The 26,942-nt window shown below is 53.2% G+C and overlaps 2 protein-coding genes across 3 annotated transcripts; one reads left to right on the top strand and one right to left on the bottom strand.

The window, feature by feature from the left end:
* Positions 1 to 3,087: 3,087 nt before the first annotated feature.
* Positions 3,088 to 9,934, bottom strand: DYNLL2 (dynein light chain LC8-type 2). 2 transcript variants are annotated; one of them, XM_063173635.1, is made up of 3 exons: positions 9,806 to 9,934; positions 6,552 to 6,690; positions 3,088 to 4,963 (listed from the first exon to the last, which is right to left on the bottom strand). In XM_063173635.1, exons 2-3 carry the CDS (start codon positions 6,681 to 6,683, stop codon positions 4,826 to 4,828), a joined length of 270 nt encoding a protein of 89 aa, XP_063029705.1. In that variant the 5' UTR covers positions 6,684 to 6,690; positions 9,806 to 9,934; the 3' UTR covers positions 3,088 to 4,825. The 2 variants fall into 2 exon arrangements, with proteins under 2 accessions (XP_063029705.1, XP_063029704.1); XM_063173634.1 differs by lacking the exon at positions 9,806 to 9,934 and having other exon boundaries at positions 6,552 to 6,709.
* A 13,237-nt stretch (positions 9,935 to 23,171) lies between these two features.
* On the top strand, positions 23,172 to 24,739 carry SRSF1 (serine and arginine rich splicing factor 1). The gene is made up of 4 exons (XM_063173690.1): positions 23,172 to 23,400; positions 23,595 to 23,779; positions 24,006 to 24,178; positions 24,434 to 24,739. The coding sequence occupies exons 1-4, from the start codon at positions 23,207 to 23,209 to the stop codon at positions 24,626 to 24,628; spliced, it is 747 nt and encodes a 248-aa protein (XP_063029760.1). The 5' UTR covers positions 23,172 to 23,206; the 3' UTR covers positions 24,629 to 24,739.
* The last annotated feature ends 2,203 nt before the right edge of the window (positions 24,740 to 26,942 follow it).

Genomic DNA, 26,942 nt, shown 5'->3' on the forward strand with positions numbered 1-26,942 from the left:
AGCCCTGCCACCGTGGGGCATGTGGGGACAAGGGGATCGTGACATCCCACCTCACCCATGGCCCCACAGCGCTCCTGGGATGCCTCTCCACACTGCCCTGGCCCACTGCTGGTTTTTCCATCAGCCACAAGGAGCTCTGGCACATGGGTTCCGAGTCCCCAGCACCAGGATGGAACAACGTGGCATGCAAAGGCCTCTCCAGCAGCCTGATTCCATAGGCAGTCAGGAACATGCTGCACCAGGGCTGGATAAAGCTGTTCCCTGAGCTTAACCCAGGGCCAAACCCCACTGAGCAGCAGAGCAGAGCCTGAGGCCAGCTCTGCCTTCTTACCCCCTATTTTGGGTGCTGAGCCCACCAGTGCTCAGAGCACCTGCCACCACCACCAGAAGGGCTGGCAAAGGCACTGACCTGATGATAAGCAGTTATTTGTCTCGTTGGTAATGAGTTATTACTCAGCCTCAGCTAGACACTGCCTTAAGGAAGGAAACATCTGATCATCTTTTAATAAACACAGTCGGCTCCTGCGAGGCTCCTGCAGCTCCTGCATCTACAAAGTGCTCCAAGACACATGGCTTCTGCACAGACAGAGCTGCTGTGACTCACTGTCTGGGAAAGGGTGTCAGGATCCTTGCTCAATAAATAGAACAAAGGAGGGAAACCTCGGGTGGGCAGGGATGGCATAGCCCTGCTTCCTTCACTGTGTGCCATCGTCCTCCTCAGGATTTACCCAGCAGAGGCTGAAAGCGAGATAAAAAATATTTCCACGTTCTCTCTCATCATCACTAATCACCTGCAAAAGCACTGGGAGAAGGAACAGGTCTGGTGGGTACTGGGTTGTGCAGCCACAGGCTCTGCCTGCACGTGCCTGGAGCACAACACTGCAGCAGCAATGCTGCAGGCTGCTTGGGAGACAAGGACAGCCCTGACCTGCAGCCCGGGTGTTCCCACGGGAGCAATGTGCAACTCCCAGGCCTAGAATGCCACTTGTCCCTTTCCAGAGTGGTCACAGAGAAGGGGAAGAACATAGTGCCAGGCAGGCAGGGAGATGGACTGACACCTCCTCCCATGGCTTTACACAGTGCTCATTCTGCAGAAGGGTGAATCCCAGACAGTGTCTAGTAGTGATACAGAGCACAGCTCCCCAGTGCCACACAGCCCTGCTTTGTAAGGCACTTCCACATCTGGAAGGAATACTCAGCATGAGGAATTGAATGACTTGGCTGGTAAGAGAGAAAACAATGTGACACTCTCACCAGCCACAAACCACCCGGTTCCCCGCAGCGAATGCACATCTGCAGGCACATCTGCACTCAGAGCCTGCCCACAGCAGCAGCCTGTGTCCCTCCCCTGCACCCAGAGCTTTCTGAGGCTTGTGAGGCAGCACAACATAAACTGAGTTTACATTTCAATAAACTGAGTTTACATTTCAATAGCATTTTTGCCCAAACACATCTGGAAGCAGTTTCTTCCTCCAGATGATCCCCCTGCAGATACATACCTTCCAGTTGTGTCCCAAATAGCTTGAAACTGAGCAGCCATCCCGGGAATGCCACTGGTTTCTCCAGCACGGAAACAGTTAATGCTCCGAGGCATCATCCAGGACACCTGTGCCGGTGGAAACTGGAGACAAAGAGGAGCCCAGCAATGGAAAAAGTCAAAGCCAAGAGCCTCATCAGCTGCTGGGGAGTGGGACACAGCTCCAGGATCAAACCTCCCCCTGCTCTCAGATGTGTAGAGGAAAGCACTGCTCAAATTCAGGCAGCTTGTGTTTTCCAGGGCCCCAATGCTGCAAGGAAGATGGTTTAGGGGAAAGACTGCTCTGTTTCACTGCCTAGTTTCTGAGGATGTGAGCAACAGCTCCTCTTCATCAGCCTGAAGCAGGACTCCTGCTGCAGAGACACATCCAAGGAAGCACCAAGCCCACTTTGTACTGGTGTGTGTCAGCTCCAGGGCACACCATCCCTCCAGCCCTGGCAGGACCTCCCCATCCCACTAGAGATGGATTTCCAGCAGTACCACAGCCACTGGATACATGGCTGGAATAGGGGTTTCCCAGATGGAAGTGGAAAAATAGAAAAGGCTGGAAAAGTGTTTCACCTGAGGTTTGGATCAGCAGCCTGCTGCACTGCAGCTGGGGTTCAGGATCCAGCTTCTCTGAGGGCCCTGTGCACAGAGGGAGCTTGACCAGCCCAGCCCCACATGGCTGCACATCTCCTTGGAGGCAGTATTAACCCAGCCTGAGCCGGGGCTGGAATGCAGAGCCCCAGCCCCCGGCCCAGCAATTCCCCTCCCAGCTAGAAGGCTGGGACTACAGAGAAAAGAGCATCACTGGCAGCTCCCCTAGAGTGGGAACCAGCCCTGCTCCGGGGCACTGGCAGGTGCAGGCTGGAGCAGATGGGCCGTGTGTAACAGCCGTGCTGTGCTGCTCAGCCCGTGCTGCGCGGATGGAGCGCCGGGGCTGAGTCACGCTGCTCACGCTGGTGTTACTGTGCCTCGGCAGAGCTGTTACACTGCTGTGCTTGGGAAGAGCCCACAGCTTTTCCAAAATATCACCCGGGCCACAACCCCCAACTGAGGTTGCATCAGGAGCAAGATAACAAGCTGAGGGGGTTGTTTAAGGGCAAGCCCGCAGCCCCCGCACCGTGAGAGGCATTAAACACACCAGATTCAGCTCTCAGCTCTCTCTCCAGCACAGGGAGGAGGCCTGGAGGAAAGCCTGCTTTTCTGGGAAGCAGGGAATCACATTCCTGCGCAGGGAGCTGCTGTGCCACCCCCTGGCTGCCTCAAGCCGTTAAGAGGTCAGGTCCCAGCCATCCAGATCCAGGTTACCTGGCACAGAGCATCCCATCAGGGTGCAGCAGGACACAATTCCCTCAATCCCTCCTCTGGCTCAGCCTCTGAGCTAAGCTGGACATCAGCACCAGCACACAGGCATCACCTAAGCTCCTCCAGTCATTCCTCCCTCCCTGACCTGCCTTCTTTGGGTCATCAGCACCTTCCAGGGCACAGAAATCACTGCTCACCCTCTCTGGACATGGACTGGCTTTGCTCAGGAAAGCTGGTAAGGAAGAAGAAACCAGAGGCTGTTCAAATGTGTCAATTCACCTTTAATGTTTGAAAAAAAAAAAAAGGTATTTGAGCAATTGCAGTTATGAAGGGAACAGATCTTGCTCCACGAGAGACCGTGAACAGATTCACATTAGACTCATGCTTGGAAAAAAACAAACCCAAAACATTCTCCTTTCAGACCCAGAGTGGAGTTCTGAAGAGACAAGACCACACAAGTGCCCCAGACAGTCCAAGGCACATTATCCCAGTGCAGACATTTCCATCGACATGAACTTATGACAGCTACATTCTTTCTAGTTACAACATTGTTCTACCCATAATACAAAATTAGGCATACTTTGGATTTTGCACAGAGACAAGAAGGACTTTTACTTCAGGAAGTCATCAACCTGGGTCACCAAATCATTTCACAAAGAGCTCCCTTCACTCTGCCCTTTGCCCCCAGCAATGATTTATTCCCAACACCAAATTAATCTCAGAGACACAAGCTGGGCTCACCAGCCCAGTGGTATTGCCAATGCATTAGTCAGCAAACCAATAATTAGAGCTTAGAACAAGCACCAGGGATTTATTTGCCATCACACAGCATTTGTGCACACCCAGGTCAGAACTTCCTGCAGTGTAATCCCGAGTCAGTACGTACTAAGACAACATCACTGCTGAACCTATTGGAGACCAAGACATTTGTCTGCCTTTGAAGCAGATGTCACATGAGGTTCCTTCACACAAACATCACATGTAAATTTAAACTTCTTGGTACTGTGCTTTAAGAACAAAAGCAGATATCAGAACATAGAGGACAATCCTCCGGAAATAGCTTATCAGCTACAGAAAATAAAATAAAAGAAAAAATAAAAAAGAGACAGTGGCCACTTACAAGTCTTCCACACGACTAGCTTGCTTTAAGGAGAGCATCAAGTTAAGGCAGTGTTGAGACAACTGGCTACAAACATGCCGAATAGAGCTGTTGTCAGTAGTCACCAATTTGATATCCTACTCCATTGCGGGGCCGGGCCACGTGGCTTCAGACTCAGTATGGGGGTCTGAAGACTTCAGCCACAGGATTGCTGCTTTCTGCAACAAGCAGGAACTCAGGGGCTGGACTCGAAGCCTTCTAGACCACGCTGAATTGCTTACTCAAGTCTAGGTCAATGTTTCAGCAGAGCCAAAAATACAGCAAAGGGCACTGAGCAAGAACACCGAGGGTGCCAGCTGCAAGCCTGTATCACAGTCAAAGGTGGAGATCACCTTGGGTGTGGAAGCCACGTCACCCAGAGCCACCCCACCAGCTTTCAGGGAAGGTCTGAGACCTGCCCCGAGGGTACTGGGAGAGCCAGCTCTCTACAGTCTGCAGGGTGGGACAGAGGCTCACACTGGCTTTGCTCCTCTTTGCAAGATTAACAGTCTAACAGGACTCGGTAAGGAAGTCTGGGGCTTTTGGCCTGCCCAAAAAAGTTTTCCCAGCCTCAAAGAAGGAGTTACCAGTGAGGGAGCTGTTGTGGAATAGTTTTATTTCTTCCCACGTAAAGGCCATTGTTTAAGCATTTACAGGTTTCCTAGTGCAATACAACCGAAAAAAGCAGTAACAAAAAAATGCCGCCTTCTTCCCAGGCAACTAAACAGAAGTAGATTTTTACTGCAACATATACACATTAAATATAGTATACAGTCCATGCAGCGGCATAGCCATGTTAGAGGGAGTCGTGGCTTCAGCCATCAGTGCATTACAGTCCAAATTCCAATCGCTCCTACTTCCTATCCAGACTTGAAGAGAAGAATTGCAACCTGACCCAAGTAAAAATAGATGAAGTGCTTTGTCTCGTGTGTTACATAGCTGCCAAAGTTTCTGCCAACAATGCAGTGCCAAGTTGGGTTGTATTTCTTGTCAAATTCCTGAAGAAAGAGAAGAGAGGCATTAAGGCCAAGAAAGCCCACATCAGAATAGTCCTAGCACAAATTCTGAGCTGGTTCTGGTCACACACTATCACCTCTCCTCCCACCTGCAGCATCTTGAGATACCCCACTGCAAGACACTATTAAATTAAGCAACCAAACCTCTGCACTGGATTGTTTGAAGGATTCAACACAAGCAAAACGTCTTCTAAGCCTTGGAGCACCATCGGCCCTGGGCAGGAAGGGCAGATGCAAGAGCTCTCCTTGCTCCAGCCCTGTGTGTAGGCTAATCAGGGGAATAATTCTCTCCCATTCCAAACCCACTCACAAAAAAATAAAAAGAGGTTTTGGCATGTCTGCTCCAGCAAGGCATCTGAGCTTAAAGGTCACCTAAAAAAAGGAAGGAAGGAAGAAAAGCCTGGCTTCTGCTATTTGGGACTCTTGTACGCAAAGAGGGGAAAATCCATGCTGAAAATGAGCAGGCAGAGTCACAGGCCAAGGAGAAAAGACCCAAGAGGTCAAAGGTAAACAAGCTGAATGCTGGTTCAACAGTCTTCTCCTACTTAGCAGGCAGGATAGGGTTAAAGACCATTTTCCTCCCTCTAATTAACACAGGACTCCCAAGAACACCCTTCCCTCCCCTGAGACAGAGCCAGAACAGACTCAACATCCAAGATTAAAGCCAGTTCTAGTTCTCAGACAGCAGAAGAGTTTGAGCTGTTTGCAGGTAACCTTTGAAGTAAGGAAAAGGCTTTCTTGCCAGGGCACAAGGGTGCATCAAATTGCTTCCCTCCTCCCAACACACTCTCATGAAATAAAGGCCAAGTTCTTTTTGGATGCCTTCTGTTGCACTCCCTCACTTTACAGGCTGCATTGCCCCGAGCACTTAGAGCTAAGTCATGCCTCAAAGTGATCTGAGAAGTCAGGAGACACCTTTGAATCCTTTGCCTTCAAGCTTAGATTACAAGCAAGGCCCAAACACCAGCCCAGGTGCCAGGACTTCACTGCCTCTGAAGTAACATTTCCCTCCTCCAAGAGCACTTTCCTGACCATTCTGAGAAGCTGCTACAGGGCGAACCAACAGCTCCCCAGCTTCCATCATCAAGCAGGAGACTCAATTAACGGACTGCTGCAAACGAGGAGAGAGCCTCTTCACCAGCCAGGGCAGCTGCTTGCACTGTTTCTAACACAGCAGCTTCCACAGCCCCAGCAGCCAGAGAGGTCCATCCCAGAACCACACATGCACTGCTGCCCACCAAGGGAAACATCAGGGTGATCCCACCTGCACTGGTGCTGCAGGTCTGTGGAGCAAGTCCTAAGCAGAGGCAGCTGCCAGCCCTTTCCAGGCTGGCAAATCCTGAGGGACAGCACTTGCAGTTTGCTCAGAGCTTGCCAGAGCTCTGCCACAGCCCTCCCCTGACCTTGGAGAAGTCACTCCATCCTCTTGAAAACAGCAGTAAAGCAGCCAAGAAGCCAAGTATCTTCTCCCTCCCAGCACGCAAGCATGAAGCCTCAGCCACTCGGCTCCTGACAGACCCGGGAGCTTTGGGAAGTCGCAGCCAGCACAGCACCCTCATCCCGGAGTTACCTTCTTGATATATGCTGCAATGTCCTTTTCTATGTTGTACTTCTCCATGGCCTGTGTAGCACAGTCTACAGCATCCTGCTGCATGTCCTCGGACATGTCCGCATTCTTGATCACAGCCTTTCTGTCAGACATGGTGAACCTAAGGCAGAACATAGATTCCTTTAATCCCTTCCCAAACAGAGACTTTGCTTCCTGTGCATCAGAGGTTGTCCTTTCCGTGCAGGCTGCGTCACAAGGCGACACCACACACTCTGTTATGGCCACAGTGAGTTTATCGGGGCTGCCTATGCAGCCCAGGCCAAGGTGCCCCTTACAGCCAGAGCACTGGCTGGAGGTTGGAGCAGAGGTAGTCCAGCATCACCACACGCAGGAAAAGCTGATGTGTGGGAGGAGACGGGATCTGCAGAGAGCCACAGCCCTCCTGCACACCCATAGGCTACAGCCAAGTGTGCCATCCAGGTGTGCCAGTGCTTTGGAACATCCCCTGCTCAGTGCCTTGCAAGCAACAGATCCCAGACTGTCTGCACGGGCACAGAGCTCAGGAAGCACATTCAGAGCAGCAGTGCTTCCATTCTGCCTCATCCCAGGTGCCACAGCTCCTGCTGCTAGTTTAGCCTGGAAGGAGCATTGTTCCACATTCAGCCATCATCACACCTTCAGTTCCCTGCTGCTCTGCCATGAAACCCGGCCTTCAGCTGTTCCCAGGGGACATAGCCAGTCTGATGAGCCAGAAGCAGGTTAACAGCACACTGCAGCCTGGAAACAGGGCAGGGGAAGCAGGTCCCACCACAGGGACAGAAGCTTGGCAAAGCTCTCCTTTCCTGCCCCCTCCTCAACTGGCAATCACAACTCAGATGCCAAAACCAGCGTGCTACTGCAGTCCTCGACTTGGCCTGGAGTGAGGCGTGCAACCCCTTTGCTCTCAAAATTAAACTGCCTTGTACCAGCCACTGCAGCCATCAGATCTGACATGGCCTTGCCAGGGAGGTGCCCAGCACAGTTCCCATTATCCTAGAAATTGGGATCTCCTGATCCCAACGCTGCAGTCTCTCCCCAGGCCCTGGAGAAGGCCACCATGAAGGCCTGCTCTGGACACCACAGCCCTAACTCCCATTCCCCACTCGAGGCCTGGAGAGGCACACGTTACCTGGGGATCCAGCTGCTCACCTTGCAGCAGCTCTTACCCCAGCACATTAAAACTTTGTGGGAATAAGCTTCTTAATGGCAAGGAGTGCCTCCAATTAAGCCTGTAGAGCACCATTAAGTTTCCTAAATCCTTTTACAGCACTAAGTCTCGAGTGATACTACCAAGTGTGTTTTGAAACAGTGAAACTACACATTTTTAGCTCTGCTGTGGAGTGAAAAAAATCTGCTGCAATGATCACTTCCTGGAAGAGCCCCAGAAAACTGAAGGAGTAGCTTTGTTACAGCAATTAAAGGAGCTTGCTACCCAGAGAGAAAGAGAATCCGGTTACATAATTGCAGCCCTCTGATTACAATACTTCAATTCTTCCCTCTGCCTGCACTTGAAGACTTCTATTGCCACCTTAATTTATACAGTTTAGATATAGTGTTTAATAGAGCACTGCTATTAACACACACCAACAGCAGCGGGAGGAATGACAGGAACTGAGCTCCACTGCCAACAGAGAGCACATGCTCCTATCACAGCCCTGGAAAAGCCACTTCCCGGCTGTTTGCTCCTTTCCAGGCCGTGGTTCCAGCCAGTGGGGCTTTGCCTGCAGCACAGAAGCCAAGGGAAGAAAAGACAAAGCTCAGAACAGCCCAAACTGTGTGTAGATTGGGATTCACCACCCGGGAATCTGACCATCCCTTGGAAAAGTCTTCTGGGTGTCCAGTCCACAGGAAGAAGGAAGCAAGAGAAATCCACTTGTGGGTCATTCTTCCAGAAAAGCTTCTTTAGGGAAAGAGAGCAAGCAAGCCCTGACACACACCAGGCCTTCACACACCTGCACTGCTCACAGGGTTCAGAGGGCACCTGCTATTGCACAAGCAGGCACAGAGTGACCTGCAAAGGGCACCTTCCCTCCTCATTGTCTAGGCAAGGAGCATCCCAGTGCAGGCCCGTGCTGCCGCGGGCGACAGCGCCAGAGGAGAAAGCGATCATCCTTCAGCAGGGCTGCACACGCCGGCCAGGAGCCTCCCCTGCTCCAGGGCACACAGCAGGGCAGGGGCTGTGCTGCTGCACCTGCCACAGCAGTGTCACACCCTGCACCCACCTGAACAGCACAGAGCAGCCCCAGTCTCTGCTCACTCCCTGGGGCTTACAGCAGCACCACAGACACAGCATAACCCTAAACCACAGCATCACAGGTGGCTCTTTGGGGTCTTGCCACCCAATCTGACCCTCTCTGAGGAAAACCACAAAGCCCCAGCACTCATCTCAGGGCAAGATGGGCCTAGGAAGGGGTAACATTACAGCTCCAGCAGCCACCCCTTCCCCCCAAGGGCAGGATGTGGTCTGTGAGGAGGAAGACCACAGCCCCAGCTGCCACTCCAGGGCAGAATGAGGCCTTGGGAGGGAAATTAGGCCCAAGGCAGCACCCAACCCTTTTTTTACCAGAGTAGGCTAAGGTCTTAATTGTACGTTCAAACCCAGTACTCCAGCAGGACAAGCTGGAGCTTTGGGAAGAGCAGGAGACACAAGCCCCACGGTAACCACTCCTTCCCTCTCCGGGTAGGACAGAACCCTAGAAATGAGATGGGGCTGAAGCCCAGCATCCACCATCTCCCCATGAAGACAGCGTGGATCGCGAGGATGGGAGCACCCATCACTTCCCTACCAGGGCAACACAGATCCCACGGATCGGAACGGGGCCCGAGCCCAGCACCCACCGCTCCACCACCAGGACAGCATGGATTTCGCGACTGAGGACGGGACCCAACCCCTTCACGAACCGCATCCACCACCTTGGCCGAAAAGGACCCCGGGAGGGGGTGCGGCACAGCCCCTTCCCCCGCAGGGCTCCCGGGAGCCGGAGCCCTGCGTGACCTTCACGGGGGGAGCTCCAGGGGCGCCCGAGGCCGCGGTGACCTTGCCTGGAGCGGGACCGGCTCCGCAGCGGCGCGGCCCCCCAGGGAGGGGCGGACTCCGATCGCTCCCCGAGAGCCGGTACCGCCCGGCCGCGACAGCGACCTCCGCCCTCGGGGCGGCCCCGCCGCCAGCCCGCACACGGAGCGACCGGTGTCGGGCGAGGCTTGGAGAGCCACAGCCCAGCGGAGACATCGCTCACCTTCACAGTGACAGGGCCACCCCGGGAGGGCGAGGCACGGCACCGAGGAGAAGGAGGTGTGAGGAGGCCCGGCCGCGCTGCCTCAGCCCGCTCCGCTCCGCTCGGCGCCCCGCGCGCTCTGCGCCCCGGCGCCGCGCCGCTCTCAAATACCGCCCCGCCCGCTGCGGCGCGCGGGCCGCCGCCACCCCATTGGCCGCGCCGCCCGGCGCGCCGCGCACCCATTGGCTGCGGCGCGGCGCGGCCCGCCGCGCTCGGCCCGTCCGCCCGCGCTGTTCTGCCTACATCCTGTTTCATCCCACAATGCCGCGGGGCGGCGCGCGGCGGGGAGGGGCGGGGCCGGGGGGCCGTGAGGGGCCGTGAGGGGCCCGGGCCGGTGTGAGGGGTGGGTGGTAGCCGGGGGACTCCCCGCCTTCGGCCCCCATCCCTGGGGAAAGAGCCTGATCCCCTGGAGCGGCTGATCGCTAGAGGGACCTTTGTTGCCCTAGGAGGTCATGATTCTTCTGCGGGGTTCCCCTGTACCTTGGGGACTCTGATCCCCGGCGGGAGCCTGAACCTTTCTAAAAGGAACTCACTGGGTTGAGTCACACACCACAGTGTTCTCCGTCAGAGGGCTCAACCTGAGTCAAATTTAATCCTGTCCCAGTGATGAGTTGTAGCTTGGCACCTCATTGGCACCTTTCACCTGAGATCTCCAACCTGTGATGTTCATGGATCTCCTGAGCATTGAGATGTTTCCCACAGTGGCACATACTTACAGCCGAAGGGCACTAACGGGAGAGAGGGACTTGAGAAAAGTCCCTGGGGCTGTTCGCACCCCATTTGGGACAGATCCCTGTTCCCTGGAGCTGCGCCACATACCCCAAACCTCCAGGTTTTCAGGTCACAGCAGGCCGGTGCTCAGTGTCCTCCGCAGGACTCAGCATCTCCCCAGACACATTTCCCCCTTCTGAACACATCAAAAGTGTTCCAGTGTTTCTTGGGTTTTTTTCACAGGGAGCAAAGCGTGGGGAATGCCCAGGGAAGTCTGGGGAGCGAGCAGCTTTCACTGAACTGCCAGCCCCATATCCTGTGGGAGTCACCGCTTTTCCCCTGGGATGTCTCAGGGCATCCTGCCAGGCCCTTTTCCTGCCAGCCGTGTTTTGTGTGGGAAAGCTGACAAAATCCCAAACCCGGGCACTGCGCTGCTGAGAATTGTCCCCACACACCCAGAGGCTGGGGGTGACATTGACATGGGGCTGTTTGAGCTGCTTCATTGTATGTTCACCTCGAGAACATGTGATGTTCCAGCAGAGCCAAGAGGGCAGAATGAAACCTCTCTGTTCACACACCTGCTCGTGAGCTCTCAGCATCCTGTGCTGGGCCAGCAGAGTGAGGGATCACAGCCCAGCCAGACCCTGGCACACAGGTGTGACCCCGGTGCTTTGCACACCTGGCTTTCCTGCACAGGGATCCTCAAGCCCAGGTGTGACCCTGGCCCTTCAGACACTGGGCTGTCCCACACGGGGCTCCTGCCCTCAATAGCCGTGCTCCAGGCGCACACCTGCCCCCCCGGCTGCCGGGCTGGCTGACAGCCAGCTCCCTTTTTGGTTGCTCCATTTCACTTGAGCAGCAGTGCCAAGAAGCTCTGTGCAGGAGCTACCTGAAGAAAAGCCCAGCAAAACAAAAAATCCTGATTCCTGTGCTGTCCCCGTTCCCACGCTGCAGTGCCTGAACAGTAGTGAGAGGGAGACAGCACTGCCCAGTCTCAGCTGCCTCTTAATAAGACCAGTTTTAATTGCCTGCATAGCCTTGAGAACCAAGAAAACCACTGCAGGTCCTGAAATCTCCCTGACTTGATTGCTGAATGAAGACAAGCTTACAGCTGGTAACAGCACCCAGGGGACGGGCTGGGCTCACTCCATGAGCCCTGGAATGGGCCAATCCTGTTTGCTAATGAAATGGATATTTCCTACTGTGCCCTTTGTATACTGGTCAGAACTCCAGCAGCAAATAAAATATTAACTGTTCCTTAATGTGTCCAGACCTGAGCCCTGCTTTAAGAGAGAAGTCAGCAGCAGCAAATGAAGTGAGGACGAATGAACACTGCAGTGGCCGGCCCTGAGGCTGCAGGAGCCTGGGGGGGACAAGGCCATGCCCGGGGAGGTGACCCAGTCCTGGCCTGCCGGGGCAGAGCGGGGCAGCTCCTCAGGCCATGCCCGCACGGCTCCCGGAGCTCCTGCCCACGAGGGAGCCCAGCCGGCTCCGCTCAGGTTCGCTGCACCACGCTTGGCTGGGCTATTTATAGCTCTGCCGAGGCTCTGTTGAGGCAGCACATCTGAGCCCTGTGGATGTGCCCGATGAGCTTTCCAGAGCCTTGGAACGGAGCCGCCGCTCGCACCGGGGAGGTTTGGGCTCTGCTCCCAGGGCTCGGCTGAGGGGCTCGGCAGGTTTGCAGGCCAGAGGCAGCTGCTGGGCAATGCTCATCCTGTCTGTCCCACCCAGTGGGAGCCCCTGGCTGTCCCAGGAGGGCTCCCATCACAGAATGCTCTGAGCTGGAAGAGACCCACGAGGATCATTGAGTCCAACTTTTAATCCTGCACAGGACATCCCCAGGAGTCTCACCATGTGGACCTCCTGGTATTTTCCCAGTGCAGAACCAGGACTTGTCTCCTTCCTGTCCTGGAGAAGCCTGTGGGTACCTTCAGCCCAGGGCAGGAGGCAGCTGCCTTTAGGAGCAAAGGGACAAGGTATCAGACTGGTGAACTCAACTGGTGACAGTCTCCAGTCCCCAGAGCTGGCTCCAGAGCTGGTGGCTGCTTCCATAATCCCGGTGTAACCCCATCCCAGTTACATCCTGCCTCCTCCCAAAGCATCTGCAGCAAGAGGAAGCAGAGGAGCCCTGCTCCTGCCTGGCTCAGTCCTGCTCCTGCCAGTGCAAGGAGCGTGGCCTTGACAAAGAAAGTGCTTGGAGGATTGATGGAGGGAGATGCATTCCTGAAGAGTGACAAAAGGTTATTTGTTTATAAATTCCTCTGAGTGGACTATATAAAGCACTTCACAGAGATCCACAGGAAAAGGGCCTGGCCTGAGAAGCAGTTTGCCATCTAAGGCTGTGCTCCTCCTGCCCTGTGGCCACATGCTTCCCCTGGGATGTGTTTCCAGTCCCAGGCAATTACAAGTAAAAAACCACACACTTTGTGCCCATCTGCCACAAGAAATGCAGAGGTCCGGGATCCAAATGCAGGGCTGACAGTGTGAGTGTGGCAGCGTTTCTTCCACCAGTTCTACTTCCATGCTGTACTTCTGTAGAAACATCCCCCACAGGAAATTGTTCTTGTTTAACCTAAACTCACTTTGATATGACTCAGCCCATTATTTCTGCTCTGCCCTGCCATGGACGTGGCACACTGACTTACTTTATAGCACAGATCCACAGCAGACAATGGCTGAAATGTCACCTTCATCTCCTGTCCTCGCAGGAATTCCTTCCTCTCTCCTCCTCCCACATGTCTCCTGCACCTCTGCTCCTGTCCTTTCTCTAGACTCCACCATCAGTCACTCTCTCTGCCAATAATCAATAAAAACAACAGCAGCAGTAAAGCACCTTCAATTAATTCCCCTCTGGAGCAGAATGGAGGGTGTGGGCACTGCTGCTCCATCCCAAGGGGGCTTTGGCCACTTCATCATATCCACAAGAGCCCTTGCTCGTGGCTGCAGCCCCCCACCAGCACTCTGGCTGCTCCCTGGCACAGCCCCCAGGGCTGCCCAGTGTGTTATTTTTCACCAGGTTTCAATTGTTTTGGCAAGTGTTTTGCAAAGCACATTCCGGAGGGTTTGCTCTCCATCCTGGCTGCTTTGATCAATCTTGTTTGCAAAGCAGTTTCCAGCCCCTGGTTAATGTACGTTATTATCTCCCTGAATCCCTGCTATTGAACCTGGATAAATCCCGTGGAAAAAGAAAAAGCCCTATAAAAGGAAAGGCTCTAAAACCTCCCGCGGGAGCTGCCACCGCTGACGAGGAGGGTTTGGACACCATGAGTGGTCCTTTAACAGCAAGAGCAGCCCCAAGTCCCCTGGATTATTGCCTGATCTGCAGAGGCTTTCATCCCAACGTGAGACCAGAGTGCAGGAGTACCAGAGCTGGGACTGTGCCCTGGGTTTCCCAGTGAGCTGTCCCTGCCCAAGCAGAAATGCTCCTCTGGGGGACCAGACCCCACCAGCATCCCACACCAGGCTCTGAAACCCCAGCACAGCCTTTAACTGGCTCCAGCATGCAGGCACCATGGCTCCTCATGTCCCCAGGTCTGTCCAGAGCAGAGGCAGCGTGGCACCACGGCAGGGCAGCCTGGGCTTATCTCCAAGGCAAACGGGCTGAAAAATGTGGCAGCTATAGACGGCTTTTTGTGCAAAGGCTGCGTGCCACAAGGCAGCGCGTTCCTGCCATCCCACAGGCATGAGAGAAAACACTCCACGACTTGTGAGCCTTATTAATATGGATTCAGGTCAGCTGCTCCCTGCAAGTTTTTGTGAGTGACTCGCGGTGTGCAGTTCATGCAGGATCCATAAATAAGGACGTCTCTCTGGAATCCTGCCAGGGCTGTATGAGCATAGGGATGTGAGAACTGCCTCAGTGCATGCACGGGGACGAGGGGTGAGAAGCCATCCAGCCCTCTGCTCCCAGCTCCCACCACCCCAGCCCAGGCTCCTGGAAAGGCTGGATGCACTGAGGGCTGGCAACTCCCTTTAATCTGATCTGTCCTGAACAGAAAAACGGGTTTGGAGACAACATAAACACTGAAGGAAAAGTCACATCCAAGCCACACGCTCTGTGACTGTGTCTTGTGGCTTCACTCCCACAGTGGGCTGTGCAGGACTCTGAGCTGACCATGGTGCAGGAGTTGGGGACACAGACTTGGTACCTGCAGGGCCAGGGCCAGGATGATGGGTAATATTACCTTGAGTTTCTCCATTTTTCTGTGCTCCCCCTCCTTGGGCTGGTGCTCCAGCACAAGCCCTACACCACACATAGTTTATCTGCAAGGCATCCTGCCTACACATCAAAGGCTTCCTACATTTTTAAGGCTGGAAGGGCTGTTGTGATCATTCACTCCACCCTCCTGTGAGCCACAGCACTTGCCAAAGCTGGGTTCCTGTGGTCACACAGAGCACGGTGCTGCCGTCAGAGGAGCTGGGAGTGCCAAGACATGACAGTGGCTTTGGGCTGACTGCAGGGTGGGGGTTTCTCCTGCCCCTCCTCAGCACATCCACATCAGCCACGTCCCTGTGCTGCACTCCCTCCACTCTGCCACGCTCCTGGCTCCTTCTTCCAGCCACGGGCTGCAGTGCCCAGGGCAGTCCCTGCTCTGGGAACACACTGGGCGCTCACCAGTGAGCCTACTGGGAATCCATGTGCAAACCACTTAGAGCTCATGCATGAAGTGATTGAGCAGTCATGCACGGGCTAATTGGGCATTTGTATGCCAAGTAACGGGCACTCATGCATGAACTGCCCGGTGCTCATGCATGCCCTGATGGGGGCTCACGGGCACAGGATGAGCCACCATGGATGTGCTGACCCCCCTTCCCTGCAGGAACAGCCCTGCACCTGTGTGGCCCTGCGTGTGGCCCTGCAGGGTCAGTCTGGATGCTGATGCGCAACCTCGGGTGCTCCAATGCACATTATCTGGGCACTTGTGCATTCCCTGATCAGACACGCATGCGTGGCTTCATTAGGCCCTGGAACAAGCGGAGCCCAGCACAGCGCAGGCCCCACACAGGGCAGGGAAACCTGCCAGCACCCAGCACGGCACGGCGTGGCACCAAAATCCCTTCTGGCTCCCCGGCGTGTGTGAGCTGGTGGCTCTGCCTCCCCAGCAGCCCTGCTGGCACACACCAGCCGATCTCACACCTTCCCCCGAGCTCCCCAGGGCGTAGGAAGGAGCTACTGCTGAACAGACAACTTAAACCCTCTTCTGGCACAGCTTAAATACAAGAATCTCCAAAAGCAGAGACAAGGTCTCCACTGTGTAGAATAATTTAGGTCAGTCTCACTTCTGCAACGATTTATTTAAGCTTTAGCAGTTCCTGGCCCAAGTGAGGGAAAAATGAGGGAAAAAATAGAATCCCCCGTATTTACACTATTTTTCTGTAATGTTTATCTTGTGGAAGCTACAGCCTCATCTGCCAGCACTGCTTTAATCCAGGCCTGCAGACACTTCCACCACACACATTTCTTAGGATCCTGCTTCAAATTGGAGCAACTTGTTGAGCACAAAATCTCAGCCTGCAAAAGCTTTCAAGTGGTTGCTTCTCCCTGGAAAGTATGCCCTGTCCTTCAATCACTTCCAGGCTTTACCAGAAATGCTTTTGCCTTCCTTGCACAAAAAACCAGGTATATGAGTGGGCTCAGCTGTATATTTCAGTGTACATAAATGTACACAAATGTGTATAAATGTATTCATAGCAGGCAGTACCCACAGGCTGGCCCTGGGCTGGCATCACTGAGAGCTCAGGTCAAACCCCTCCTGCCCTCCTCACCAGCCTGCTCATCGTGATGCTCTCACTGAACTCTGCAGAAAGAGCTGCAACAGCTGATCTGATCAATAAATACACATTTATACAACCCTTAGGTCTGTAATATCTGTCTGTATGTAAGAGGCCATGAGGGATTTTGTTTTAATTAGAGGAACGCTTAAGGCTACTCTGCCTCCTGCTTAATCAGCCTTGGAAATGCAGAGGGAAGGGCTGTCCTTGCGCCGGGCACTGCTCTGAGCAGCACAACCCAAAGGCTCAGCCAGGGCACCAGGGCAGGAGCAGGGAGAGAGGGGAGCACAGCCCACATCCACCTCACCTACCATCTCCAGGACGAGCCAGGGAAACTCCTGTCTGGAGCTGCAAGTGCATCCCATGCCCTGCTTGACAATTCCCAGGGTGGGAGTGACTGGGCAGGGTCCAGCCCCATCCCTGCTTTGAGGAGATGGTTATCGTGGATACACAGGGAGAGGTGTCAGGAATGCTCCTCATGGCCAACAAACAGCAGAGGCTTCCAGCCAAACATTGCCAAAGCTCGCAAAGGTGCTGCTTTTATTACGGGAATGTCGCAACTGCTGAGGTCCCACGGCCCGGGAGTATCCGTGGGAGGAGAGCACAGCCCTGCACAGACACGTGGCCTTGGGAACAGCCCTCGGTGCCCTGGGACAGCTCTGCCCCTGTGCTGGGATCCAGGTGAGCCCTCGGTGCCCTGGGACAGCTCTGCCCCTGTGCTGGGATCCAGGTGAGCCCTCGGTGCCCTGGGACAGCTCTGCCCCTGTGCTGGGATCCAGGTGAGCCCCATGCTGGGATCCAGGTGAGCCCCATGCTGGGATCCAGGTGAGCCCCATGCTGGGATCCAGGCCAGCCTGTGGTCAGCCACCAGCACACACACCTGGCTTTGCTGTGGAGCACCCAGAAGCCAGCGGACACCAGTGACACCCAAAACCACTGTAAACCACCAATGTAGGGGTCTGGGAGATGCGTTTCCAGCTCATTCCAGTCCCACCAGTCCCCAGGGGCCCTTCAGCCCCAGTCCACCACAGTGCTCAGCTGGTGTTTAACTCCAAGCAGGCGTGCAATAGTTTGGGAGGATAAGGAGGAATGAAAAGGGGGATAATAAACAAAACTGAGCCCTAGAGGTGAAAAACTGCTCACTGGCCAACTGATGCTCTCGGAGCAAACAGAAGGGGAGGTGCTGCTTTGCGCTCACCCCTGGCCCCACAGCACAGGTATTGTTTGCTGCTAACAGCAAAAAAGCCTCACAGGGATGCCCCACGTGTGTGTGTGTGGTGAAACCCTCTGGAGCAGGAAGACAAATAAAGAAGAGGTAAAGTCCTCAGTATGCCAGGACATTATCCAGAGCCTTGGATTTATGGTTAACTGGTTCCCTTTTACTGGTGCTGCAGCTCCCTGCCCTTGCCAGCCTGTCCCAGGCTCCTCATCCCAGGCAGCTTCTGCTCCATGGATCCTTTCTGTCTCACGTGTATTTCAGAGGATACAAATATTAGTATGCTTCTTGGGAAACTATCAAATTAGTATCCATCTTTCATGCTCTAAATGACGCAGCTGACAAAGGCCTGATATTCCTATTTACTGCCCTCAAGAAACTGCACCTTAAAGGCCTATTAGGAAGAGGAAAAAATAGGTTATATTTCATGTTTTAGTTGGGCTATGGTGGTACAGCAAGTCCAGTATTATATATAAATCAAATTGTCTAGTTTTTTCTTTGCATTGCAGAGCAGAGCATGGAACAGTTGCTGCTGGGGCTCCACTCCTAATTTCTGACACATCTTTTAACCTGCTCATCTAAAAGCACTTCCTTTGCATCCTTCTCCTTAAGAGTTAGTGGGATATGAAGCATGAGGTTTCCTAGATTAGGGATGTCTGGATAATAAAATGCTGTGGAACAGGATTTCCAGGGAGCAGAACCTTTTCAGCAGTACCTGGGCACTGGGATCAGCAACCTGCTCCGGACCTTGGCGGCTGCTCCCACGCTGGCCCTTTTGTAAACGTTGAGTTTGTTTTTCCTCATTTATTTGCCTTTCACTGAGCTCCGACAGGAAAAATATATGGCCCAGTGTCCCTCCCGGCCTGGTCTCTGTGAGTTTTTGTTTCACATGGTTATCACAGTCCTTCGCCTCTTCCAGTGTTTACATAAAGTTACAGCACCCACAAAACAGCTCCAAAAACTTTATTTGTATTTTAAAATATTCTGCTAGAAACCAATCTTAATGCATTTTGCTCTCGTTGTAGTTTTGTGTTAAACAAAATCAGCAAGCCCCCAGTGATGCCACAGGGGCTGCGTGGTGCTGAAAGGAGGGAGCGGGGACGTCGGCAGCGCTGCCAGCGGCTCTCCACGGAGAGCTAATGGAAAACCTCCTTTTAAAAACCACTCAGGCCTGGCAAATCTGGGTTATTTTTGGAGAACAAAGAGATCCAGCTCTATCCACGCTCCCAAGGCCTGGCTGGGTGGCACGGCCCCCACAGAGACATCCCGGGGATGTGTAAGTGCAGAGCTCCCGCTGGCCGTGGCCCTGCGGTGTCCTGGCAGGGATGGTGACAGATGCCACACGCCAGATAAGCAGCAATCAATATCTCTAATGGACAAACAGCATTTCAGTTCCCTGTGTCAGGGTGGCACTGCTCACTCCCAGCTGGAACACAGGTGGTGGGAAGGGTGTGCCAGGAGGGGCCGGTGAGCCCCGAGCTGTGCCACCCGTGCACTGTGGCAGTGACTCCTCACCAAATGCCAGCTGTGTGCCACACCCCTGGAGTGTGGGAATGCATCGAGGGGAAAGGAGGCAACTCCAGGAAAATGCACAGGGAAATAAAAAGAGCAAAAGGAAAAGGAGCACCTGCAGGAAAACCCTCGCTGCCCAGTCCCCACTAAACCCCGAGGTTCCCTCTGAAATGAGCGACCCAAAAGGATTCACTCATTTCCTCTTATTTATGCCTTAGCAGGAATAAATGCTAGCAGGTTTATTTACATTGACAGTTTGCATTCATTTTCCTCCCTCTCCTCGTCAGGCCTTGGAGCATCCCACCAGGCAGGGAGAGGGAAGAGCAATGCAAGCAGCTGCCACGATATTCGGTGACAGCGGGAGGCAGGGAGCGATGGCAGAGCTCAGGAGGAACAGAAATGCCCTCCCAGGGAAATAAATCCATGAAAATGGACTGGGGGGGCTCACTGAAACTTTCTGGTCTGTGCTAACTGCTGCCCCTTTCCCTCCCAGCCCCAGCCATGGTGTGCTGGCATGTGGGAATCGCTGCAAATCCAAGTAATGTGAAAACAAGACAGCAGAAATCTCAGCAAACCCATGACTTTTATTATTTTAAATTTTTTTTTAATTAACCTTTTATTGCTACCAGCCCAACAAATAACCACACACAATCTAACTGATGCTGCTTCCCTGTGCCCCGTCACTCTGCTCAGGGACCTTGAACCTGAGCACATCATGGGGCCACCTGTGTGGTGTGGCTGCTCTCACAAAGGAAAAACAGCAGGGTTTGGAAAATTCAAAAATGAACATTCCAAATCCACCTGGGACCATTTGAATTCTGGTGGCGTTACCTCTGCTTGTCTGGCTTTTCTCCTTTAAGTCTCCACCCGTGTGTGTCCTTTTGGGCTGGCTTCCAGGAAAAACTCCCACTGGCAGTGTGCTGTGTTTTCTGTTTGCATCCAGACATGCCCCAGCATGTGCAGAGGAAATCTCTTTGCTTACAGTGAAATCTGCATAAACAAAACGAGCTCTGTCACCATCCGCTGCTATGGGAATTCTTTTCAAGCTTACACACACTTTCCTTGTCTTATCTTAAGCTCAGAGTTTCTCTGAAAACGTCAGACTGGTATTTTTGCATCCTTTTTCTACATGCAAAACAGTAAGTTTGATCATTTTGAAGCACTATTTAAAATGTTCACACACACACACATATATACACACCAAAATATCAGCTTTGTGTTTCACCTCCAAAGACACAACCTGTGTGGTTCAAGTTCCTGGTGAAATGCCAAGGAAAGCCCTCCAGCAGCAGATTCCAAAGGACAGTTACAGGAGGGAAATGGCAAGTTTGGACAGTTCATTGCTCAGTTCCCCCAAAAAAATGACTTCAGATGCCTGTTAAAAACCGACCCTTTTCTCCCAGACAATCTGGGCTTTGATGAACTGTTATTTTGCAAGGCAGTGAGATTAGTCAGGACCAATCCAGCTGGATTAGGACAAACAGGTTCCTGTGACAGAGCTGGGCAATGACAGGCGTGGGCCTCAGCCCCAGCCCTGCAGCTCTGCTTGGGAAACCTCCTGCTTCCCCAGCTCCCTCAGCAACAACAATCAGCAATGATGTTATGTGGGCAATGTTTGCATTATTCTCCTTTGGAGAGCCCTGGTTTCCATTGCTCCCATTTTGAGGGAAAAACTTGTCATTTTACAGTGGTTGGCTTCTTTTTTTAGCAAGATTATTTGCCTTTGCCTTCCCAGTAATTTATGTTCTACATAACTTATTAATTCCCCACATGTGTTTTGCTAGAAAAGCAAAAATGACTCTGAGAAATAAGTACTGTGCAGCATACCCAACTAAACACTCCAGTGATAGCACAGACCTGAGGAAGGTAATGAGGAAAAAAACATCTAATACTTCTATAAAGAGACACTTCATTAAGGTAATTAAGAGAACCATTTAAAGCAGTTATGAGGATTATTAAGACACAAAAGAAATTATGCAACAGGGTTTTCACCAAGCAGGCAGACTCACCATTGGTTTATTATGCCTTTAAGAATAACTTTCAGTGGTTTTAATGAGTTTTTGAAAACAGACACTCATTTCTTGGCAAGGAATGGCGCTTCCCTACACCTGGGAAAAGCACAATCAGGATATTTGTGGGGGTTTTTTGTGGGGAGGGGACTTGTTGAAATTTTTTTAATATCACAGAAGGGTTTGGGTTGGGAGGGACCTTAGGTCTCACCAAGTGCCACCCCCTGGCATGGGCAGGGACACCTTCCACTGTCCCAGGCTGCTCCAATTGTTAAATTGTGAACAGCTTGTTAAATAATCTTAAAAGCCCATTATTTCCCCCAGAGCACCCCCCGAGGTTACACAGGGGCTGTGGTCGCTGCTCCCCACGTTGTGTCCCACTACAGAGAGAACTGAAACCCCAAAACTGTCTCAGGTGAGAACATCCCCAAGCAGCCGGGAATTTACCCTTTGCCTCTCTCACCCCCCTGTGCTGCTGTTTAACCCCTTGCTGACCCAGCAGGGACATTCCTCCTGAAAAACCCTGGGGCAGAACAATGAGCAGCACCCGTGCCACAGATCCTGATGTGACACTGCACACCCTTCCTGCCAGCCACCCCAGTGCTGCTCTTCCAGAGGAATGTGCATTTCTCATTAACAAAAGTGACAAATGAGCGCAGCCAGGAAGAGGCAGGAGGTGTTTTTCACAATCCCTTAATGAACTCATCAGCCTAAAAGGTTTCTCTCCACACTCTGACACTTTTAACCCCTCATGGTGGGGTTAAAAAAAACAAGATCATTTATTTCAGTCATTTTCAGCACGAGCTCACCCACATTTTTGTATTACCCCATGGACAGGGCACACGGAAGTGGTTTCTCACTCTGAAGCTGCTTTAACACATCTCTGAGGGCTTTGTGACAATGCTGAGTACTCCAGTTATTTTAAAGCATCTTTATTCAAATTACAATTTTATTAAACATAACATATTTGGGTATTTTCGTCCTGCTTCTTCCCCAGGATATCCTTTTTTGTGTTGGGTCTGTTTTTCATGTGACCCTACATTAAAGTTTCGTAAATATAGAACATTCTTCAGCAGGAGCACGCAGCTCTCAGCAGTGTTCTCGAATGCATCCACTCGGATATGACTTTGTCTCAGTTTTTACTGCTTTTTGTTCCTCCACTTTTATTAACTGAGACGCCAAGTCAAGCCCACCCCTAAAGTTTATTTTCCCAAGCGCATCATGTTGGATGCACGAGCCCCTAGAGTCACCCCATCGGTTCAGCGATGGAAAGCACCCCGCGAGAGGGAAAAAGTCCCAAACCCAGGAGATTTAAACCCTGAAGGAGCTGAGCGAGCTCGGTGCCCCCCTGAGCCCCCAGGGCGGCCATTTTGGGTCCTGCCCCCCGGGGAGGGGGCACAGAGCTTTTCTCCTGTCCCGAGGCACGGCACGCCGGGACAGCGCATTGAACAAGGCCTTCGGCTCACGGGGGGGGACACGGGGGTGACACGGCAGGGACAGAGCGGGGACACGGCGGGCACTGTGGGGACACCGGGGACAGCGGCGGCAGCGCCATGCCGGCCCGCCCGCGGTGCATTGTGGGAGGCGCCCCGCGCTTGGCGCCAAGCGCGCCCGCCGTCCCGCGCGGTGCATTGTGGGCCGCGCCCTCCCCGGCCGGGCCTAAAGGCGCGGGGCGCCGCACCGGACGTGACGTCACGCGGCCTCCGCCGTTTAAGCCGCTGCCGGGAGGAGCGTCTCTCATCTGCCGCGGGACCGCAGGTTCCCCACGGTATAACCGAGCTCCCGAAGCCTCGCGCCCCACAGCTGCGGCCCGCCGTACGGACTCGGCTTCTCCGAGGCGGCGAGAACCGAGGGACTACTTTGCGGTGGAACCGCGCGTGCGCGGGGCGGGAGAGTGAGGGCGCGGCGGAAGACGCGTGCGCCGCTGGTCCGCCGTGAGCGCGGGCGGTGCTGCGGCCGGTGCTGCGTCCCGGGGTGAGATCGGTGCGCGCAGAGGCAGCGCGAGCGGAGCCGCGGGCGCCATTTTGAAGCGGCGGTCGGGGGAGGTGACGAGAGCGCTCCGAGAGCCCGGCCCGGCCCCGCCACCGCCGCCCCGCGCCGCCCGCACCGCCCCGCGCCGCCGCAAACATTGCCGACCTCGCCATGTCCGGCGGCGGCGTCATCCGCGGCCCGGCCGGCAACAACGACTGCCGCATCTACGTGGGGAACCTGCCCCCCGACATCCGCACCAAGGACATCGAGGACGTGTTCTACAAGTACGGCGCCATCCGCGACATCGACTTGAAGAACCGCCGCGGGGGCCCGCCCTTCGCCTTCGTCGAGTTTGAGGACCCCAGGTGAGGCCCCTCTGGCGCTGCCCCGGGCCCCCAGCCCCGCGGAGCCGCCGCTGCCCGCCCTGAGCGTTCCCCGCGGCCCGGGCCGCGCTAACGGGGCCTGGCCGGGCGGCGGGCGGGGAGAGGCGGGCGGGAAGCGGGAACAAAGGCGGGCGGTGCGGCGGCCGCGCTCACCGCCCGCCCCGTGCCGCCCGCAGGGACGCGGAGGACGCCGTCTACGGGCGGGACGGCTACGACTACGATGGGTATCGGCTCCGCGTGGAGTTCCCGCGGAGCGGCCGCGGCACCGGCAGAGGAGGCGGCGGCGGCGGGGGGGGAGGAGCCCCCCGGGGCAGGTACGGCCCCCCGTCCCGGCGCTCGGAGTACAGAGTGATCGTCTCGGGTGAGTCATTGCTCTCTCTCGGCCAAGTGCTCCCCCGGGGTCCTGCGGGCGCGGTGCTGCTGCGAGCTTCTCCTTAAAACGCGTGGCTCCGTGTGCTCTGGGAGGGGAGCGGTGCTGTCCCCGCGATGCTGAGCGCCGCTCTCCTTCGCCGCGCTTTTGCTACTGCTGTAATACGGGAGGTGAGGCTCTAATCCGGTTTTAAAATCACGTTTTGGTTTTTCTCTAGGGCTGCCTCCAAGTGGAAGTTGGCAGGATTTAAAGGATCACATGCGTGAAGCAGGTGATGTATGTTATGCTGATGTTTTCCGAGATGGCACTGGTGTCGTGGAGTTTGTGCGGAAGGAAGACATGACCTACGCTGTGCGAAAGCTGGATAACACTAAATTTAGATCTCACGAGGTAGGTATCACACTTACTTTCTTTGGCCAGAATTGGATACAAGGGGCTTAACAGTAGGATGTGAAGGTAAGGAACGCGTGGTGGTCGTTGTTTGGTTACGGAGCAGCTGAATAAGTGTGTGGTCAGGCTGGACATAGACGTGTAAGCTCTGCTGTCTGTCCCGGCCGTAGTAACGCTGTCTGCAGTCTGTCAGCATGCCTGAAACATGGCCCTGAAGCCTCGACGTTTCAATCGAAAGTTCTGTCTATCCAATAGGGAGAAACTGCCTACATCCGTGTTAAAGTTGATGGCCCAAGAAGCCCAAGCTATGGAAGATCTCGGTCCCGCAGCCGTAGTCGTAGCAGGAGCCGTAGTCGCAGCAACAGCAGAAGCCGCAGTTATTCCCCAAGAAGAAGCAGAGGATCTCCACGCTACTCTCCCCGCCACAGCAGATCCCGATCTCGTACATAAACATCACTCTAGCTCTGATCTTTTTGTAGAACCCCATGTTGTACACAGTTTTCCTTTACTTAGTACAGTCTTTCATTTATTTTTTTTTAAATTCCAACTGTTTTACTCGAATTGGCTGAAGTGTTGAATTGCATTCTTGTGTAAAATCCCTAGTGAGTATTTGCTCCTCGACACCGACATTCCCCCTCCTGTCTTTGGTAAATTGTATTTTAATTGCTGTCAGTCAGGATTGTTCTGGTTTAGTTCTAGTTCAATACCAACATTCTTGGAGCTGTGGTATTGCTGTGTAAATGTCTCAGTGTTCCGCTGTGGTCGAGATGAGCTGGGGATGTTGGGGTGTTTGTGGCTAACTTGTCTCTTCTGGGGGATCTTACATTTTATCTTGCCTTTTCGTGTGTCTTTCTGTAGACATATCTGAAGAGATGGATTAAGAATGCTTTGGATTAAAGGATTGTGGAGCACATGTCAATCATTTTAGGATTGTCAAAAGGAGGATTGAGGAGGATCAGATCAATAATGGAGGCAATGGTATGACTCCAAGTGCTATTGTCACAGATGAACTTGGCAGTATTGACCTTATACTGAGAGACAGGGGAATTGAGGCCGAGCACCTACGTGTCCCCACGTGTGGCTTCAGGCATGTCCTCGTGACCGCAGGCTGCCATTGCTCTTCTCCTTTAAAACTTCCTTCTCTGGGGGGGCAGTCGTGGCCAGATCCCTGCTTTTGTAATTCTCTATTCCATTCTAGTTTTCTAAAGGAATAAGGGGCCGGGGGGGAGCATTGGTTCGTTTGTCCCGCAGCGTTTGGTTACAAGTGTCCATGTCCGTAGTATCCGTACACTTGTAGTAGAACTTGCAATCAGAGTATAATATCAATACTGCTAAAATCTGCATGTCCTCTGTGTGACTGATACAGCGTGGCTGTTGCATTTTTATAAGTACCAGAATGAAAGCAAAATAAAAATAGCAAACCTAGTGGGGAATAATTTAAGTCTCAGCCCTGCCCCCTCAGACTAATTCACGATTGACTCACGATCCGTGTGAAAACACCGATTGTTAACGTTCCCTCCAGCTGGGAGTGCAGCTGTAGTCCAGCCATTCCATAGTAGGTGGATAGACCGAGCAGCTAAAGCTTTTCCAGTTTAGTAAAACCATTTTTTACAACCACAAAACCTCGTACCCACCAATGCGCTGAGTATGTTGGCATTTCCAGTTGACATATTGTAAATATTTACGATGTTTCCTCCAAATAGTAATTAACATTTCTAAAGAAATTATCTGAGCATCACCATTGGAAAGTTTGTTTTGGGGAATTGATAGTTATTACTGTACATCTGAATTTATTGATGGCAAACATAACTGATCATTCCCCAGAATCCTATTTTTTCATTACAGTATCTAACTTTTTGCCTCCTCTTTTTTGGTTTTGCTGGTTATAAAGGTTTGGATTGGAGAGGGCTCACTGGATCCCAATCCTTGGAGCTGGATCATTGGATTCAAATCATAATGTGGATAGGATAGGGAGGCTGAATTACAAGGATTCATGGAGCGGGATCAAATTACCAGGAACATAGGAGTGGATTCCTGCCCCAACCAAACCGCATTCGTGTGGATTTTTTTATTCAACTCAATTGGCTATTCCAAAGATATTTTTGTTCCTATTTTTGACGATTGGAGCCCTTAAGATGCACGATGGAGTTTTGCATTTTTTTGGTAAAAGGAGCAAAGCGAGGACCTGGAGAGGTACGCTGGAGCAATCTCCTTGGAAGGATTCAGCACGAGTAGATGGTAAACCTTAAAGGGGAAAAAGGGGGGTTTGTTTAAAAAAAAAAAAAAAAGTAAATAAGTCATTTGTCTAAATTTAAAGACCAAAATTGGAGTTAAAGATGACGTAGGTTTCAATTGGCCATTGCTTTTTTTCTTTGACAAATAAAATTTTTACAAAAACACGCCCCGTGTCATCGTTGGTCGCAGTGTCGCCCTCGCGTTGGGACCCGGACAAAAGCCTTTTGTGTGGAACAGAGCTGGAGTGTTGCACAGGAAACATCCATGTTTGAGCTTCTCCTCAATAAAGGATCAGTTCCCTGGGAAATGGGTGGAATCCAGCGCTGGGGAGGGGAAAAGAATGAATTAGCCCTGTTTAAAGGAGGGAGTGTTGATAGGAGATCTCAGGGGGAAAATGGGAGATTTATGGGCTTGTCCTGGGGCTGAATGGGGCAGAGCTGGTCTGTGTGCCCATTCCTGCTGTGGGTGGAGGAGGGAGGGAGCAGGAGTTGGGATCTGCTGTGGGCTGTGGGCAGGGCCCATCGCACCC

This window comes from Melospiza melodia, chromosome 21 (assembly GCF_035770615.1).
Source record: "Melospiza melodia melodia isolate bMelMel2 chromosome 21, bMelMel2.pri, whole genome shotgun sequence".
In the NCBI taxonomy this organism is placed as follows: Eukaryota; Metazoa; Chordata; class Aves; order Passeriformes; family Passerellidae; genus Melospiza; species Melospiza melodia.